This window comes from Silurus meridionalis, chromosome 1, assembly GCF_014805685.1.
Source record: "Silurus meridionalis isolate SWU-2019-XX chromosome 1, ASM1480568v1, whole genome shotgun sequence".
In the NCBI taxonomy this organism is placed as follows: Eukaryota; Metazoa; Chordata; class Actinopteri; order Siluriformes; family Siluridae; genus Silurus; species Silurus meridionalis.
The window spans coordinates 20,991,591-21,010,197 of NC_060884.1; the positions used below are offsets into that span (position 1 = coordinate 20,991,591).

At 38.1% G+C, this 18,607-nt stretch overlaps 1 protein-coding gene and 1 non-coding gene across 19 annotated transcripts in view; both read right to left on the reverse strand.

Moving 5' to 3' along the window:
• ptprfa (protein tyrosine phosphatase receptor type Fa) overlaps window positions 1-18,607 on the reverse strand; it is a 212,469-nt gene that overhangs the window by 103,397 nt on the left and 90,465 nt on the right. For all 18 annotated transcript variants that reach the window (XM_046859634.1, XM_046859609.1, XM_046859588.1 and 15 more), the window contains exons 3-4: window positions 3,844-3,989; window positions 2,430-2,571 (exon numbers count right to left, since the gene is read on the reverse strand). In XM_046859634.1, coding sequence (XP_046715590.1) covers window positions 2,430-2,571; window positions 3,844-3,989 — 288 coding nt within the window. The remainder of the gene's footprint in view (window positions 1-2,429; window positions 2,572-3,843; window positions 3,990-18,607) is intronic.
• On the reverse strand, window positions 4,954-5,025 carry trnae-cuc. Its single transcript has one exon. It is a non-coding gene; the product is annotated as a tRNA-Glu (tRNA).

The following is an 18,607-nucleotide window of genomic DNA, read 5'->3' on the forward strand; positions in this document are numbered from 1 at the left end:
CCACTGAGTTCAGCAGGAAGGTTTTACCAACCACTGGAATTCAGACCCGATATATTATATATATATATATATATATATATATATATATATATATATATATATATATATATATATATATATATATATATATATATAGTGTGTGTGTGTGTGTGTGTGTGTAGCTGTAACATAAAGCAGCAATGATGTAAGTGCAGACATACCTACAGACTGGTATAAAATATCAAATATTACCCACACGCACGCACAGCTGTAAATGCTAGAACAGTCATGATCACCATTTAAAACTCATAATGCACTCAGCCTCCAGGGTGTGTATGAGCATGATTAGCGCTTTGTCAATGGTCTAGTGGTGTATTCAACTTGGTCACTCCTCCAAATGGCCTAATATCCTGAGGGGGGACATTACACACTCACTTATGTAATATGTTGCACTTTTAACTGAGGCCAAAACATAGTGGTTTATAACCAAAGTGTGTGTGTGAGAGATGATGAACATGTAGAGCAGTGTCACTTAGCAACTAAAAATCACTCGTTCTGCTTCACAAGTGCATCCAAAATGCTCTGTTTGGTCAATCAGTAATCAAATTAATTAAATCATGTCATGAAGTTCTAGGCAAATAGATATTGCTGAATTGTTGCTTATGCAGTGATGGGGAAGGAAAATGGTGTGTGTGTGTGTGTGTGTGTGTGTGTGTGTGTGTGTGTGTGTGTGTGTGTGTGTGTGTGTGGTCAGTAGGTTCAAGTGGGCAAGCAGCTGGATAAGGATAGTTGTAAGGTTTATTGCATCCACATCACCTTCTTTCCTCTATATATTACCAGATATTATTATTATTACATTACTTTTGTGGAAATAATATATAAAACATAGGCTGGGGCTGATATCTTTCTAGCCCAGACCGTACATCCACACAACATGTCTGAGTCTATAGTCCATGTCTAAACCCCCACCCCCCTGGATGTTGTATTATTTGGGGCTAATTGTAAGCTATTACACTGCAGCTGATTTATTTAAGCCCACTTCACAGACTCAACCAAAACACATTACCTGGCATAGCAAATGTAGTAAAGAAGTACGAGGTGGATTACTTTGTCCTTCATTAATCTTTGAAAATGCCTCTGGGGGAGAGAAAGCAGGAGTGAATCGCCTAAGCATACGCTGTCCAATCGCATAAAAGAAAAGATTAGGACGACACGCTTTGCGGCCTCACAGCTCCCCCGATTCATTTCAAAACTCTGTTTTTGTTTTGTCTTTGTAGAGTTTTACATGTTGAGAAAACACTAGCTAACAACGAGCACAGCTATTACCCTAAAACAAGTGCAGTGATCCCCCGCTTTACCGCGTTTGCGTATCGTGGAACTGCATTTGCCACATAACTTATTTGTTTGGCTGATTTTCCCGGTCTCTCGTAAATAGCACCATAGCCCAAAAACTTATAGGGAATTGTTTTTATGTTGAAATAATGAATAAAAATATAATTATTAATTATAAAATGAAGTAAAATGTTAATACAGTACAGTACTGTATACATGAAATAGCATTTTTGGGGTGGTGGTTTTGGAACGTAACCACCGCGATAAACGGGGGATTATTATATACGAAAAAACACAAATGACACTGCACATCTGTATTTTAGTGATTGTGTTTTCTTATGTATGTTTCTAATGTGACTGCACTCTGATTGGTCACACTTGATTGGCATTGTGTGAGAGACCTGTGATTTGATTGGTTATATTGCTCTTGCAATTGGATTAATTGTTGTGAATTATGGTATTATACATGAAACTGAATAATAAGAGTTAGATCTGTGTTATGATAAAATTTGTCGCAGGAACTGTGTGGTGATTGGTTGTAACACACACACACACACACTGTTATACAGCATTACTTTTTGTACATTGGGCCCTTATCTAACACTGAAATATAAATAAACCGCGTTTTTTTTTTTCTTTTCCCAAACTGTTTTGTGTCAATTTGTGAATACTTGGGGTTGGATCTGTGTTATAACTGTGGGGTGATTGGTTGAAAAACACGCACACACACACACACACACACACACACACACACACACACACACACACACACCTTGTTATACAACATTACTTTTAGTACATTGGGCCTTTATCTAACATTGAAACAAATTTGCTGACATCTTTTTTATTTCTTTCCCAAACTGTTTTGTGTCCATTAGTGATTTCATGCAAACACAAAGTTGTTACAAAAAAAGTTGTCTGGAAAGTCGACCTACCTCAACATTGTTAACAACAAAACCTTTCCCAAAAGTGTGTTTACTTTGACTGAGGTGAAATGAAAAATAAAAGTTCTTTAACTTAGGTGACACAGTAAGGAGAGAAAGAAGAGGTAATGAGAGAGGAAAAGATAAAGTGAGACAGAGCACTGTAAAGAAAAGAGTGTATGAAGTGCACAATACCTTCCAGGACAGTGAGTTTGGCACTGGTGTTAATTTCCCCCATGCTGTTAGTGGCTGTGCACTCGTAGATTGCCTCATCTCGGTGTGTCCTCAAGGGCTGGATCCTTAACACTGACCCCGAGCCATCATCAAATTCAATCACCTGATACACACACACACACCACACACTTAGACCATTAACCTTCCAGTGACATTCAATACACAGCCATGTAATATCACACTGAATCAAGCCTCTGCTTTAGATTGTATAGCAAAATGATTATATGCATTGCTATGAAATGCTTTAGAGGTCTATACATTTTCTTTTCAGTGTTTTATTCCTTCACTCCTTCTTCAGAAACAGTTTTATACTTGTTCACAAAAACACAATTCTAGGAACATCGTCGCAGGGACACTAATTGACAGTTTAATGGACAGATATATGGTAAAACATATTGATGATGCCCTGGAGCATTTCCCAACATTATTTTTGGATCCTTATTTATACATTTGAAGCACTGCAACCTTACTGCTGCAGGCTTCTAGGTTTGATCCTGAGCTTGGGGCACTGTGTTGAGTGTGTGTCTGCACTGTGGTCTATTCAGGTTCTATTCTCACTTCATGCTAACTTATCTGGTTAATGACAGAGGAGCACCATATGTTTCATCTGTATTCTGTATGTAGACATGACCTTAGATAGAAGGGATAGCCCTTAAAAATATTACATTGTAAACATCATATATTGATCATAGTGTCTATTTTTCTAAATGTTAACTTTCTAAATATTGTCCTTATACAGTATAGTTGATTTACAATATATCCAAATCCACTGAAACATCATTACTAAGCCCAGCAATCACAAACTGAGAGCAGCACTATGGCAGTATGCAGTGGCAAAGCGAACATGTGCCATTATAAGCACCCCATCCTATGTCTGTCTATTAGTTAAGGACAAAAAAATGCAATGCAGATCTGAACTGAAACAGAGGGACTGGAGGGCATAAGTGAAGCGAAATGTTAGTATGCGCCACTGTTAGTGCCGTCCGGCACCCTGATCACACGGCCCATAGTTCACTCGAACATTAACTTTGCTCAATGTCCTTGAAGTATTAAAACTCATTTGTGCTCTGTGTCGCTGATTTCTTGAATATGACTGTGTCAAATTATTGCAGCAGAACGTCTTATTACACTGTGCCGATTATATCAGGTTTCATTCAGGCATAAATTTTGAAATTCAGAAATAGTTTAAATACAGCATGTTAAAAAAAAGGATTGTAGCTTTACAGTTCTGTGTTTCATATCCAAACATATGCAAGAGAAATCTCTGTAGCAATACTGAGTATAAATGGATAAATAGTTTCCAAATAGTTTCCTTCAGCAATGCTATTTAGTGGTTTAATAAAACAGTATGGTGACCAAACACACACATACACACCTCAAATCGCTGTGAGCTGACTTTCTTGCCCTTCTTCATCCATGTGATGCGAGGTTTGGGCTCGCCGACTGCCTGGCACACAAAAGATGCAACTCCTCCAGAAATGCCGGTCTGATCCTCTGGAGACTTAATGAACCTGGGCATGCCTTAAACACAGAGAAAGAAAGAGTGAGTGAGTGAGTGAGTGAGAGAGAGAGAGAGAGAGAGAGAGAGAGAGAGAGAGAGAGAGAGAGAGATAGATAGATAATCAAATTCGAATATCTGGCAACTACTTAGAAGGTCCAGCTGATATAAAATGTACATTTAGGTTCAAGTTTATAGCTAAAGCTGGTCATATTTCCAATAATATTTCTACTTGGCTGTTTTCATGTCTCCAGAAAATATTATTGAAAAAGCAGGATGTGGCAGTTTAGCTTTATGTTTGCATTGCTTTAAATCCATAGCCCAAAGTCATAACATTAATGAGAGGACACTTAAAATGTGATTAAATATCAGCATCCTCTCAGGATGATCTCAGCTTTGCCCTTTAAGTCTAGATAGAAGTCATTATAATACAGATGAATGGATAGAAGCACCTACAATATTAACCTTATACACTTGTCCTCAGCCTTTCATTTAAACATTTGGAACATAATACATGGATAATATCTTTATCCATTTATATTTGATGACGATTTTTGGTAATAAACGTACAAAGGCATGGTTTATGTTGGAGCAGGTTTATTTTGGTTTGATGCTGTATGCACTAAATTCTCTCGAATTAATAGTGAGTTTTCACACATCAGTTTGATGGTGGAGTGTAAATTAATACTTTTTTGCTTGTTTTCTACTTGGCTTGGTTTAGTTTCACACTAAACTTGTACAACTTTTAGTTCTTTGGCAGAAAAATGGTGTAAAAAAACTGAAAGGTGAACATACCAACTCAAGTGAAGAAAAACAATAAATTGACCTTTCTTTCGGCTTCTCCCATTAGGGGTCGCCACAGCGGACCATCCGCATGTTTGATTTGGCACGTTTTTACGCTGGATGCCCTTTCTAATGCAACCCTCCCCATTTATCCGGGCTTGGGACCGGCACTAAGGCTTGTGCAACCCTAATGGCTGGGGTTGGTTCCCTGACCGGGGATCGAACCCGGGCCGCAGCGGTGAGAGCGCCGCATCCTAACCACTAGACCATCAGGGAACCTTTTTTCGCATATCCCAACTCATCTGGAAGCTGGGGTCAGAGCGCAGGGTCAGCCATGGTACGGCCCCCCTGGAGCTGATAGGGCTAAGTGCCTTGCTCAAGGGCACAACAGTGGCAGCTTGGCAGTGCTGGGGCTTGAACCCCTGACCTTATGATCAGTAACCCAGAGCCTTAACCACTGGACTACCACTGCCCTAATGAAAAACAATAAATTACTAGATAATAATCTCAATTTAAGCATTTGGTGCATTCAGTGTGAGCATTTCTTTCCTTTACGAACACCACATTTCATTAGCCTTGTCTTTTGGTTAGGTTTGTGTTTCACGGCTCAGTTCCCAAAACACATGGCAGGTTCGTTTCCTGTAGTTGGGCTGAATGGCTTTTCTCAATCTATCCGTGTTGGCACTGGACTGAGACCACCTTGCTCAGATTCGAGGCTCTCAAACCGATTGTTTTGCAGTGCAATTGATTGTGTTTTCACCTACACAAACTATGCCGCGAAGAAAAACACACCAGGGTTCCAATGGACTCAAAACAATTAACGATGAAAAATGTTTAGTGTGTATTTGAATTGTGCACCGAATTGTGGAATTATTTGCCTTATTTCTGTTATGACAATGTAATAACACTTTTTTACTAGTAACAACATGGTAATAAAACTGTTTCTACAGAATAATAAGCATTGTAGTTACATCTGCACTATTTCACTAAATTAGCATTAGCACATAAACACTCATTTTACATTTATGGAATTGAGCAGACTGCTTTATCCAGAGCAACTTACAACTGAGTGGTTGAGGGTTATGAGCCTTGCTCAAGGGCCCAGCAGTGGCAGCTTGGTGGTGCTGGGATTTGAACTCATGACCTTCCGATCCAAAATCCAATGTCTTAACCACTGAGCTGCTAATTTAAACAGGTCACATTAAACCCTTACCATGCATATCATAGTATTATTTGCATTATTAGATCTTATGACCTGTGATAAACTTGCTATAGAAAGCTGATCAAACTCCAACTTATATTCAACTTTAAATCTGCATTGAAGTCTCCCATTCCACTGGCAGGCCAGGGTGTAATAGGTGCGCGCATGTGCACACACACACACGCACCTTGCAGTGTTTACCTCTGTGTTACAATCAGAAGGCAAAATATACACCTGCTTCCACGGAGGACATTAAATGACCACTTACGTCTCTCTCTCTCTCTCTCTCTCTCTCTCTCTCCATATGTGCACCTTTTCTCCAATTTCTTTCCTCAGCATTTTTTCCCCTGACTCTCACTATTTTCTTGATCCACCCCCCACCCCCCATTCTCTCCCTTTTATTCTCTCTCATCACCCATTTCTCTCTATGGCACAGTACAGTAATGATGTCATGGACAGCTACTTACAGCACACACGCACACACGCACACACACCCCGAATGACTCATAGCTAAGCACACAATCTTATTATCACCTCATTATACTGTAGCTGTTCCATAATAGTGCTGAAGAACAACAAACAGCAGCAGATTGACGTCTTACATAACCGCTCACAAAGCTATAATCAGCCCAGTGATTGAGTTTCACACTGCACACCACTCCACATACATTTCTGGTATATCTCACACACTAACAATGCAACACTTTCACCTCTGAATATGGCTATGCTCCACCTGTATTAAAGTTAGGATGAGGAGTGGATTCTGCAGAACATTATGATCTCTCTCTCTCTCTCTCTCTCTCTCCCACACACACACATACACCTTCTGACTTTATATCAGAAATAAGACAGGCAGAGAGGCTGATCATGTTGTAAAGATAAGTACCTCCCCTAAAGAGAACAGACAATACAATACGAATGTGAGCTGCAAAAAATAACCACCATCATCGTACATTAGTCATTAGACAACAACAAAAAAAGAGAGATGCGCCTACACGGCTACTCTTAGTAAAGAAATCCGGCTTCATCAATGAATATGCAAATTAAAAAACACCCCCGAACCTACACACTCCCGCTCCTTCCTGTGGTGCATATCGGAACAAAACATTCTCAGATATTCTACGTTTTTTTACTATAAAACCACAGCACTTTTTGCTTTTGGATGACAGATGAATATTACAGTACCAGCGGTTTTCTAAAGGCACAATTGTGTTTTTTGGGCAGAAGGACAAAGCTAAATGATCATTATTCTCATCAGCCTTTTTTTTTACTACTAGTGCTTTTCAATTCACCTGCATGCAGGAGAAAGCCTGAATAGATAAAGAAAAAAAAATGATAAAAAAGGGACACAGAAACATAATGTCTGGAATAAATAAAGGAGCAAGAGCTTGTTCCAGGTCCCCTATAACTGGTTGTGTTTGGTGAAAGTGCCAATGATAACGTCATCTCATTGCACCTCTTCAGAATATTAAAACAGAACAGTAGCTATTGGGAAAACAATGATTCATGCGTTCCTTTGGACTCTTTTTTAATAATGTCAAAGTTTAGTTTTGTGTGGTTGGAACTGCCACTATCAAGGTCAATAAACTAACTGATTGCCCGAATCCTCAATCTTCATACATAGCTTCCATATGCATGCTTATATTTTCACATTACTCTAATGGTGTATTTTTATTAGAAATCTGCAATCTGGGGTTGGTGGCTCCCAAGACATTACTTAAATTCTTTATCAAAGCCATCACTACTTAGCCATGAACACATTAATAGCATGTATAAATGCCTTATCTTTTTTAAAGGGAATATGAATGTGGGTTAAGGGGGGTTTGTACACTGGTATTTAATTGAATGCTATGATATGGGGTTGGGGTGGGGGCTGATGGCTTAGTGGTTAAGGCATTTGACTTCGTTTGACTTCTGAAAGTCGTGAGTTCAAATCACAACCACACCAGACTGCCATTCTGGGCCCCTGATAAAGGCCCCTCAAACTTAATGTTTGAACATTCTATTCAAAAACCATGTGAAATCATACAAACATTAACTACAACAGACATCAGTCTTCTGGGGGGTGGAATCATGCTTGTGGGGATTTTTATATAGTCACAAAAGCCCAATAGGTTACAAACTGATAGACTTACACACAAGCTTACCATGAATTTGTTGTTCAAGTTTAGACCAAAAGTGTTTAGTGGGGTTGAGGTCAGGGATCTGTGAGGGCTGTTTGAGTTCTTCCACACCAGCCTTGGCTAACCAAGTTAACTTTGTCCACTGACATGCTTGGATGTCCAGTACTATCAGGTACATGCTAGTTCAGGAGATCTAGCACTATTAACGTATTTTTCGGACAACAAACCGCTACTTTTTCCCCCACTTTTTGAACCACCCGACTTAAACAACGAAGCGGCTAATTTATGGATTTTTCCTGAGTTTTTCCTGGTCTCACACACTTCTAGCCAAAAAACTGAGCCCTGTAACATTAGACCAATAAAATTTCCAAACGGAAAAAACGCACCTCACCTGTGTTCTGAGCTGCACAGCATCGGGAGAAAAAACTTCCATCGGGTGATTTTTAAACGCACAACGATGCCAAAAGATAAACTCCCAAGAAATAGTTGTGAAAGGAAGGAGGAAGACCGTGAACAATTACTTTCTTGGTAGGCTACTGTTTAGATACAAGCCGTTGTAGCACGTTGAGTCTGGGTGAAGGGAGAGCTCGCTAACTCCAGTTGCAACAGAAATCATATAAGCACAGACAGGTTTCCAAAACTCTTGCTTTTTTATTTTTCTTGGCAACAGCGTTGAGTTAGTCAAAGAAACTTAGAAATGAGCATCAGAAAATAATAAGGACATATTCCTCAGTCTTGCACACACGCCGTAATACCGGAAAATGCAGTGGCATGCTATTCCCAAAATACCGCTATGCTCCTAAAGGAAGCGCAACATATTTCACCCGTTACACCGTGTGTAACGTGTCTTTCGTTAAAGCCTGTGTAAAGTCAATTAGTGTAGACACTAATATAGACAGGTTTATAGACAGGTGCGGCTTATTTATGTTAAAAATTAAAATATTTGTAAAATTCAGTGGGTGTGGCTTATATATGGGTGCGCTTTATAGTCCGGACATTACGGTAAGTACAGTAATAAGTAAGAAGATTTTAGAACACCCAGTACTATTAAGTGCTTTCCATGCTTTCAAATAGAGATAAGATTTCAGGATGTCTAGGTTTATTAAGTGCAGTAGTATTAAGTTATGTTCAGAACATTACAAAATTACTCACAGTTCAGCATGTACAATTAATTGTACATGGTGTTCCAAGAAACACATTCCATGATGTCCTCTACAATATTCTATCCTAGTCTATCCAGTATGTACACTTCTTCTGGACTGTTCCAGTATATTCAGTACAGCCCTGGACATTTGAGATTAAGAAAACTGTCTATATCTAGTAAGTGTCATGTTCCAAGCAGTGTCAGATACCCAATTATAACTGGCATTAAAATAGAAGCATTACACATCTGACAAAATGTCAGACATTTGTACCTCAAGATAATGCTATGGAAGTTAACCAACATGTCAGAGACTTGGAATTACAACAAGGGAGTAAAATATTAAATTATAAACCTCACTGGATGATCAGTCTTTTTCAATTGTTGATAATTTGGGTTTTCACTGACTGCATGAACATTTAGAGCCAAGAGGCTGTAGTACCTTACTGAAACAGCTTTGCCTCAGCTGAACAAGCAATTGTCTAAAGACATAAAAGAGTGCTTGAAAGATGTCACTACGGTTTGCATCACCGCAGACATTTGGATGTGTGTCTGATGACACTATTTAATCTGACTGCTACGTGGGCGGATACAAATGTTGCTTTGAAAGGCACAGTACTGCAAGCTAAATCGTTTCATGGATCACAACCTGCTGAAGCTATTGTGGCAGCGTTTGAAGAAATACTTATGAAATGGAACACTGAAGAACCATGTCCATACAGCTTTGCAAAGGAATGTCAAGAATTTAGTCAAAGCCACAAATGATTCAGGATTACCTAGTATAGTCTGCATTGCCCACTCACTAAAATGTTTGCGCACAAAGGTCTATTGTAACATATTACCTTCACTTAATGTTTGGACTAGTGAGAGAAAAATTGAGTCATTTTACACACACTCAAATAGCATGCTCACGACCGGAGGAAAGCTGGCATGAGCAAAAATGACCAGTTTGTGCTTATGCAGCAGATCATGATCTGCCAGCCTCTTTAACTGCAAATCAATAGAGCCTGCTTACTGTTCTGGAGCTTTTTGAGAAGTTAACCCATTAGATTACCTCTTGGTCTGTCACATAATTTAAAAAAGGTTCAAAATAAATGATTTCGAACCATAGAGGCAGAACATTTGAAACTCTAATAGACCCTAGACTTAAATATGACAGAAAATATGTTTAATGTGTTATTAATTTTAAAGTATCTATCCATTTAAACAAATACATATTTGGTTTAGTTTAATTTAAGCCTACTGTAAAGGTTAGTAGTTTTGTATTAGTGAACCATTTCCTCTGTATGTGTAAGTGTATTATTTGAGTAAACCCAGAAAGAAAACTAGCCAGAGTACAGGAACACAAGCATAAATGCAGCAGCTCAGTAACAGACCTACTGTATCTTTTCAACATTTCCAACAATTTAATGAAGTACTTGAGAAGCAGGGCGAGGTTTTTACACTGGCTACTCTAGTGGACATTCATCTCTGTTCCTGCTAGTACTGTAATCGACTTTTTCGTATTTCATTTTGTTTTATCGTACATAAACAGAAAACAGAAGCTGATAGAGACAGTATGTTGCTTTTTTTTTTTCTCCCCCCAATCTTATCGTCCCTACACTGGCTCCCTGTTAAGTTTCGAATTGACTACAAACTACTGCTTCTTACTTATAAAACACTAAATGGTTTAGCTCCCATGTATCTATTCTGTCTTCTAACACGCTACAATCCGTCACGCTCCTTGAGATCTCAAAACTCTGGGCTTCTAGTAGTTCCTTGAATAGCAAAGTCCACTAAAGGTGGTAGATCATTCTCACATTTAGCTTCTAAACTCTGGAAGTGTCTTCCTGATAGTGTTCGGGGCTCTGACACACTCCCCAGTTTAAGTGCAGATTAAAAACTTTTTAGCAAAGCCTACACATAACACGTCTCACATCATAACCTTGTGCTCCAGAACATCTGATCACATGCACATTATCAACTTGTGCTGTTAATATCATGAACAGCAGCTACACTAATTTCTCTCCACTGCTTCTCTTCCTCTTCCCATCCTGAGGTTTGGCCAGCTCCAGTCACGTCCCACCTCATGAAGATTATGGACCTTTAAAGAAGTAGATGCCGAACTCGAAAACATCCCGAACCACCCAGAGACATACCAGTGCCAAATGGATCGCACTACATGTGTGGAGTTTTGACATTGGACCTCCTGGAGTGTTTAAAGGCTCTGGCATAGAGATGCTGATGCTGGATCTGTGATTATTACAAATGTTGAGCTCAGTAGCTCCTAGTTTTATAACCACAATAACTGTATAAGACTGTAGAAAGAACATTACTTATAATCTTATACTCCAGTACTCATAATATTAGTTCTCACTCTCCAGTGTTCTGTATTGTTTAATGATTTATAATCACACTCGTGATGTCACCCAAATGAGGATGGGTTCCCCTTTAGAGTCTGGTTCCTCTCAAGGTTTCTTCCTCATAACATCTACACGACTACAGTCGTCATGGCTGCTCATCAGGGATAAATGCACACCGTTCACCTTGACTGTTGATTTCTGTAAAGCTACTTTGAGACAATGTCTGTTGTGAAAAGCGCTATAGAAATAAACTTGACCAAAATTAATGCCTAACTGCAAATCCAAAAACCTGTCTGTTCTGATATTTTAATATTTGTAGGTTTTGTGAGGTTGGTTTATGGATGTAGTGAGGAAAGACATGCAGGAAGTTGGTTTGAAAGAGGCAGATGTAGAGAACAGGGGTGTATAGAGACGGATGATCCGCTTTGGTGACCCCTAACGGGAGCAGCCGAAAGAAGAAGAAGGTTTTGTGAAGTTACATTGTCTTATAAGCCTTTTTACACAAAATAAGCCTTTTTACATTTAACAACTTTTTATTTACAAGCTATTAATAGTAAAGTATATAGTTATACTAGTTCTTTAAAAAAGCGAGTCATTAAATGTCGGGGATTGTATGAGTATGCAGTATTGGGAGACTCGCCAAGTCTCTGGTGACTATTATTATAGTAAAATACAATCCATTCACAATAAGAATTAAAATAATATTAATGCAAAATTAAAGAAGCACTGTAGTTTTACAGCATTGTAGCTTTTATGAACTGTGACATTATGTTACTTTAGCAATTTAGTGAAAAACCTACTGTTTTTAGTGTATTGTCAGCTTGAGTAGGGTAGAGTAGAGAACAGACGCCATTTAAATAGATTTTTCAGCTTCTGACGGACCATTCAGATGTTATTCAATGGTAATCTGGTTATATAATCTGATAACACAGCAAAACGTTAAAAGTGAATTGTTGGAGCGCGGCAGGTTGACGGTGGCTGAGAGATTTTGTAAGTGTGTTACAATTAAATGCTCTTTCCCTTGTCAGAGTTATCAGGCAGAATATCTCGCTCCACATTTTTTAACTGTTTAATTCAACAGCAAAACACACACATCTAACATACAGTTCACTGCTGTCATTTACTATTGACTAAATTCCTCTCTGGTTTTCAGGTACCATGTGCATTTAGATCTCATAGCTTTAGTTCTGACTTGCATGCGACATGCAACTAATTAGCAATTGCTAAAAACTAGCTGCAACCCCAATGTGATATCATTGATACTATTTTTTTTTTTTTTTGCTTGACTGTGTGAATGTACAGATCACCATCACAAGCCACACAATAATTTGAGCACTAAGGCACACTGATGCTATTAACGGTTGCCATTTTGCCTTCATAAGATCCTGTAAACAGATTTTTACTGCTGCTGGTGTTTGTATGTATGACAGAATCTGTCCATAATGGCAAGAAAGCTCAAGAGCAAAAAGAGGGTGACAATGCAGAGCTCATGTGTAGTATTGATGTGTGCGTCCTGAGAGTTACACTAAAGTGAGAGGAATATTAACTCTTCAAAATGAAATATGCTGCATTGTTGAATAATTCACAAGACGGGAAGAGCGCAGAAAGGACAATGAGGCACAGGCGGAGCGAAATCACTTCTTCCACATTGAAATGGACATGGCAGTCGTGGTGCTGTCTAAGGAGGCAGAATAAAGACACAATAAAGTCCACACTGTCATTCATATATTCACAATTTATGGACCTACAGATCTTTCTTGTCCCCTCTCTCTCCTTCATCTTTTTTTTATATGTCTAGTCTTTTTTTTCCGTACTTCCCTCATTTTTTTACCCCCTCTTCCTCTGTGTCTGTCTTACTCTATTAAATTCGATGTAGCTTTATTGCCAGCATCAACTACAATATTGGCAAATATAAAGTTATTAACAACACCAACGCTACCAATAAAAATACAGTATCTTAATAAATACATGCCCATATTACGCTGTCATATACTTTTTTTGTTGCATTTTTATTGCTTTTAACGTTGTATAATACTAAAAACATTGACATGATTTTAGAACAAATATGAGATTGTGTAGTCAACAAAAAACAGAATATATTTTATATTCTTCAAAGTAGCCACCTTTTGCTTTGATGACAGCTTTGCCCACATCTGACTGGTAGTGTATGTATTGCAGCAGAGTGAAATTATTTTGCTTGCATATCCAAGCTTGTTAGGGAGATGGGCTCAGAGCACAGGGTCAGTCATGATATGGCACCCCTGGAGCAAAGAGGGTTAAGAGCCTTGCTCAAGGGCCCAGCAGTGGCAGCTTGAACCCCTGACCTTCTGATCAGCAACTCTGAGCCTGTTAACTCTATTGTACAAAAGGTCAGCTTTTTCCCCACATCTTACTTCTTCCACTGAAGTATGTGTTCAGATGACGTGCTGATGGGTTACATTAACACGGATCATCAGGTCAGTGGCAGCTTGAGTGCACGCTGTCATTAAAGCAAAAAGGGGGCATACTAAATACGAGGAAATTATAAAGATTATGTAAATATTTGTGTGTGTGTGTGTGTGTGTGTGTGTGTGTGTGTGTGTGTGTGTGTGTGTGTGTGTGTGTAATGCAAATTCAGAGTGTAACATACCTACTCAAAATAGAAAGAACATTATTGCAACAAAATGTGACCAGGTTGCTACTGCAATACTGAACTGTTCACAGACCACACATTATTGCACAACTCCAATATCTCATATGAATCCCAGACTTATTACCAAACAAACATCACCCAACCACTGATTCTTACATATTTTGATGAGAGAAAACATTAAAATCCCCACCCACTAAAGGTTGGGTGTTAGGTTCAGAGCTCATAGGGACGGTGGAATCTCAGTTTTTTAAACCCCAAACATGGCTACCCCAGTTTACCATATGCTTATATACAGAAATCATTTGTTATTTGTCTTCTTTGTGACAATATCATGTTTTCGAAGCATTAGTATAAGGCAGATTATAAAGTTAACTCACAAATAGCACCGACTCAAACCATTTATGAAAATTTCAGCATAATTAAATAGGTTTACACTGACATTTTGTTGGTGCTTGTTGAATTTGCAAAATTAAGGATTCAATTGCTGCTTTATCACTGTAATTATTATTTTAGGTAGAGATAAAGTGAGGAATAAATCGCACAATCAGCAGCCATTATGGAATTGTAGAAATTCTACTAAGCAAAATGAATTAAAGTTAGAATTGACCAATGTGTAAAGAAAAATGTGGGTTAAAAAAAAAAAGAAAAAAAAAAAGAAAAAAATAAATCCAGGACGCTATAAAGAACACGTTCAGTATTAAAGATGAATAATATTTATATAAGGATGAATTATAAGTCGATTTTTTTCTTTAAACTGTGTGTATCTGGACTGTATCCTAACTCCCTATTAATCCACTTTGGCTAAAAGTATCTACACAATGTGTAAACATGTTCTCACCTTCATGTAATTGGTCGTGCCTGCAACCCCTTGTACTCTTGTATTACCCAATGTATAAACACCCTTGTGTTTGACTGGTGGCTTGGCAAAGGATCCCATGCATTACTGTAATTCTAAACGGTCCTTTTTTATATCCGAGTCACCCGAATTTACCTCGTTTGTTGTATATCTAACATGTCCTGGTTTTGACCCGAACCTGTGTGTTTGCATTATGATTAAGGACGTAACCTGCCTGTTTTTCTCTCCTGCTGCCTGTACCAACACAGAACCCTGGATTAGGCCAAACAAAGCTCAAAACATGCGCTGTACCGCCTCTGGCTTTCAAACGTTACAACCAAGCACTTGCTTAATCCTTTCTCCAGATGTGCATACACTAGCTTTTCCTTTTTTTTTTTTTTGCAATTGTCAACAATACATGCAATATGACTTTTATAAGATGAGTGAACCTTTATTCATTTTGGTTGCTGATGCTTTAATCCCAAGTGACTTCCTGTACATTGGATGGTCTGAAATATAAAATATCCTTAAGGTTAGTGGTAACAAAATTTTTTTTTTTAAAGCCATTATAAACACACACAATTCAACACATTACTTGCATACCCTACAGCAATGCCAGCAATCATACACTGCATGTTAATTGAAGTTAGACCAAGAGAAATTCAATTCTCACTCAACAGAATTGAAACAAAACTTGATAAATGTGTCATTTTTGCTCAGAAGCGAACAAACCCCATTTGTACTCGAAGACAAAATTCTCCAGAACCATCATTCAACTGCTCTCCAAAGTCCTTGTACATGTTATAGAGCCCTGGTTTGAAAAAAATTTAACCTGCTTTCACTCAAGTGCAATAATGACTACGTCATTAGCTAGCTCATTTCCAAGCTAATTATAATTTTCTTTGGAATTCTCACATTTGAATATTTTGATCCGCTTCTTCCTTATATTCTGCGTCATACAAAAGCTAGGAACGGCAGCGATATTTCAGAACAAGTCAAATAAAGAAAATGAACATTTGATGTTTTTATATGATTATATAATCATAGTCACCATAAAAAACAGGCTATTAGCTGGAAAGACAGTGACCGTCTACAAGTATTTATATAAAGAAACAAATAAATACATGATTCTGATGGTAAAAATTACTTCTGATGGATTACCAGAACACTCATCCATATCTATGTCACCAAAACAAGCATCTGAATTGCTGAGCTCCTGTTGTCCTGATGTGGTTGTTATTATAGAAAATTGTACATGAACTAACTAAAAAGCACAAGAATCACCCACATGAGGATGATTCCCCTTTTGAGTCTGGTTCCTCTCAAGGTTTCTTCCTCATAACATCTAAGGGAGTTTTTCCTTGCCACTGTCACCATGGCTGCTCATCAGGGGTAAATACACATTGTTCACCTTAAATCTTAAAATGCTGTAAAGCTGCTTTGAGAGGATGTCTGTTGTGAAAAGCGCTATAGAAATAAACTTGACATTCATTGTGTGTGATAATTCTCTCATGCTATATTTCTGTACCTGACTTGGACTCTGGCTCCACCCAGTTCATGCCCTCCTCCTGTTGCATTTATATAAAAGGCTTGACGGAAATTATATTCATGCTGGAGGAGCAAGTGTATGGAGTTGAAAGATGATATCGTTCCCTTTCACACACACTTTTACACAAACTCTCAATTGGCATACACTATACAACTCTAGTCTATATTTAGAACTAAAGTTCAGATCTGGAGTTCGTGCTATGGTCAATTTGAGCGGGAATGATTTTACTGCAAATATTTTAAAAAGTCATCTTTTATTGTAATTGGGCAGAGAACATGAAGGCCAGAATATATACAAATGGATGTATACATAGCATATTATGCTCTCTAAAACGTGCAGGGATGAAGTAACAAGTAGAGACCAGCTCAGTGTAAATGGGAAAAGGAAATTTCCAGAGCTATTCAGAAATCACACTGTTTTACAGTAATGAGCGGAAAAAAAAAAAAAAAAAAAGAGAGAACGAACTATGCATTGTAGTACAAATCGCATAATGTACTGTAAAGGTTTTTGCACTGAATCTTGTATTCATCTAGAATTTTTGATTATAAGATTGTAATAAACCAAATGTTAGCTTATTAAACTTATTTCTATTTTGGGCATTCTCATTTCAAGTTTTCTTATTTTTTAGAAATAAATGCTTTGAATGAGCAAATCTGTCTGCCTCTAGAACAAAACTATTTATGAAATAATTACAAATGGACAGAAATAAGTCTAATGATCCTATTTGTGTTTAATTGTCATCATAAAATATTAAATATATAATTCATTTGACTTCAATCAAGATATTTCAACTAATTAATTTTTTTACAAGTGCAAGAATTAAAACGGAAAAAAAAAGAAAGTACAGTAACATTTGTTTAAAATACAAATTTGGACATATAACTAGTAAAAATAGTGAAGCATTTGAACACTGAGGATCAGAAGGCATAAGATCAAACGGTTAGCCCTCTTACACCATCTGATTACGCTCAGATTTGGATCCATCATGGATTCTCTTGCTGCTCTGCAGTTCCCATGGCAACAGGAGACATGCCCTTATGCCTTGGTCCTGTCTTCACACTTCTATCTGGTCAGTGGTTTGTTGCCCGATTGTGTCCACCTGTTTTGTGTTAGCTGTTTATTAGTTTGTCTATGTATAGCCTGCTGTTTCATTGGCTCGGTAAGAAGCCCCAATGCTTATGTTCCTGCTGGGTTTTCTAGTTTAGCTTCCCGGTTCTGTGCCTAGCGTATGCTGGGTTTGACCTTTTCATGTTCTCCTTGTTCTCCATGTTTAAGAATATGGATTAACTTTGTAGATGTAAGATGTAGATGTTACAATTGCTGGATTGGCCTCTCAGTGTGTATACACTTGTATACACAAGTAACATGCATGGATATTTGTTTCTGATTCTTTCTCAAAAATGAATGTTTTGGGGGGGAAATAATGTTAACGTCTGGCCATAAACAATCAGATTTAGAGTGCAGCCAGAATTAAGGTTCTTCAGGCAATACCCAGAAACACTCCTGACACTGCATGAAGCGCCATTAACGACTCTGATTCTGGCTTACAAAGCTGACCTTGAGATAGACATTCTCTCTTTTACTCAATCACTGTGAAGAAACCTGCTGAAATAACATACCCATGTTTTACATTGTCCTATATGATCATCTTTTTCATTTTCCTGTATATGTGTGTGTGTGAGATTTTAACTGCCTCAGGTTGCACTGTAATCAAGTTGACACTACTGCATGCTCTAGAGCAATGACATGGCATGTTAAAACAGCTGTATAAAGCCACACATACACATTTCATCTAGAGTTGCCTTGTTGTCATGCATGCACTTGCCCATGTTTCTTTTCCCCCCATTTTTTCCAATTTGCTTTCAAATAGAGAGGTTTTATAGCATTCAAGCAGAACACCAGTGTATGTGTGCGTGTGTGTGTGTGTCTGTGAGAGAGAGAGAGAGAGAGAGAGAGAGAGAGAGAGAGAGATGGAAAGAAAGAAATGGGATCTGTATTTCAGTAGCAATTCACAATGACAAATGACACATTTTTT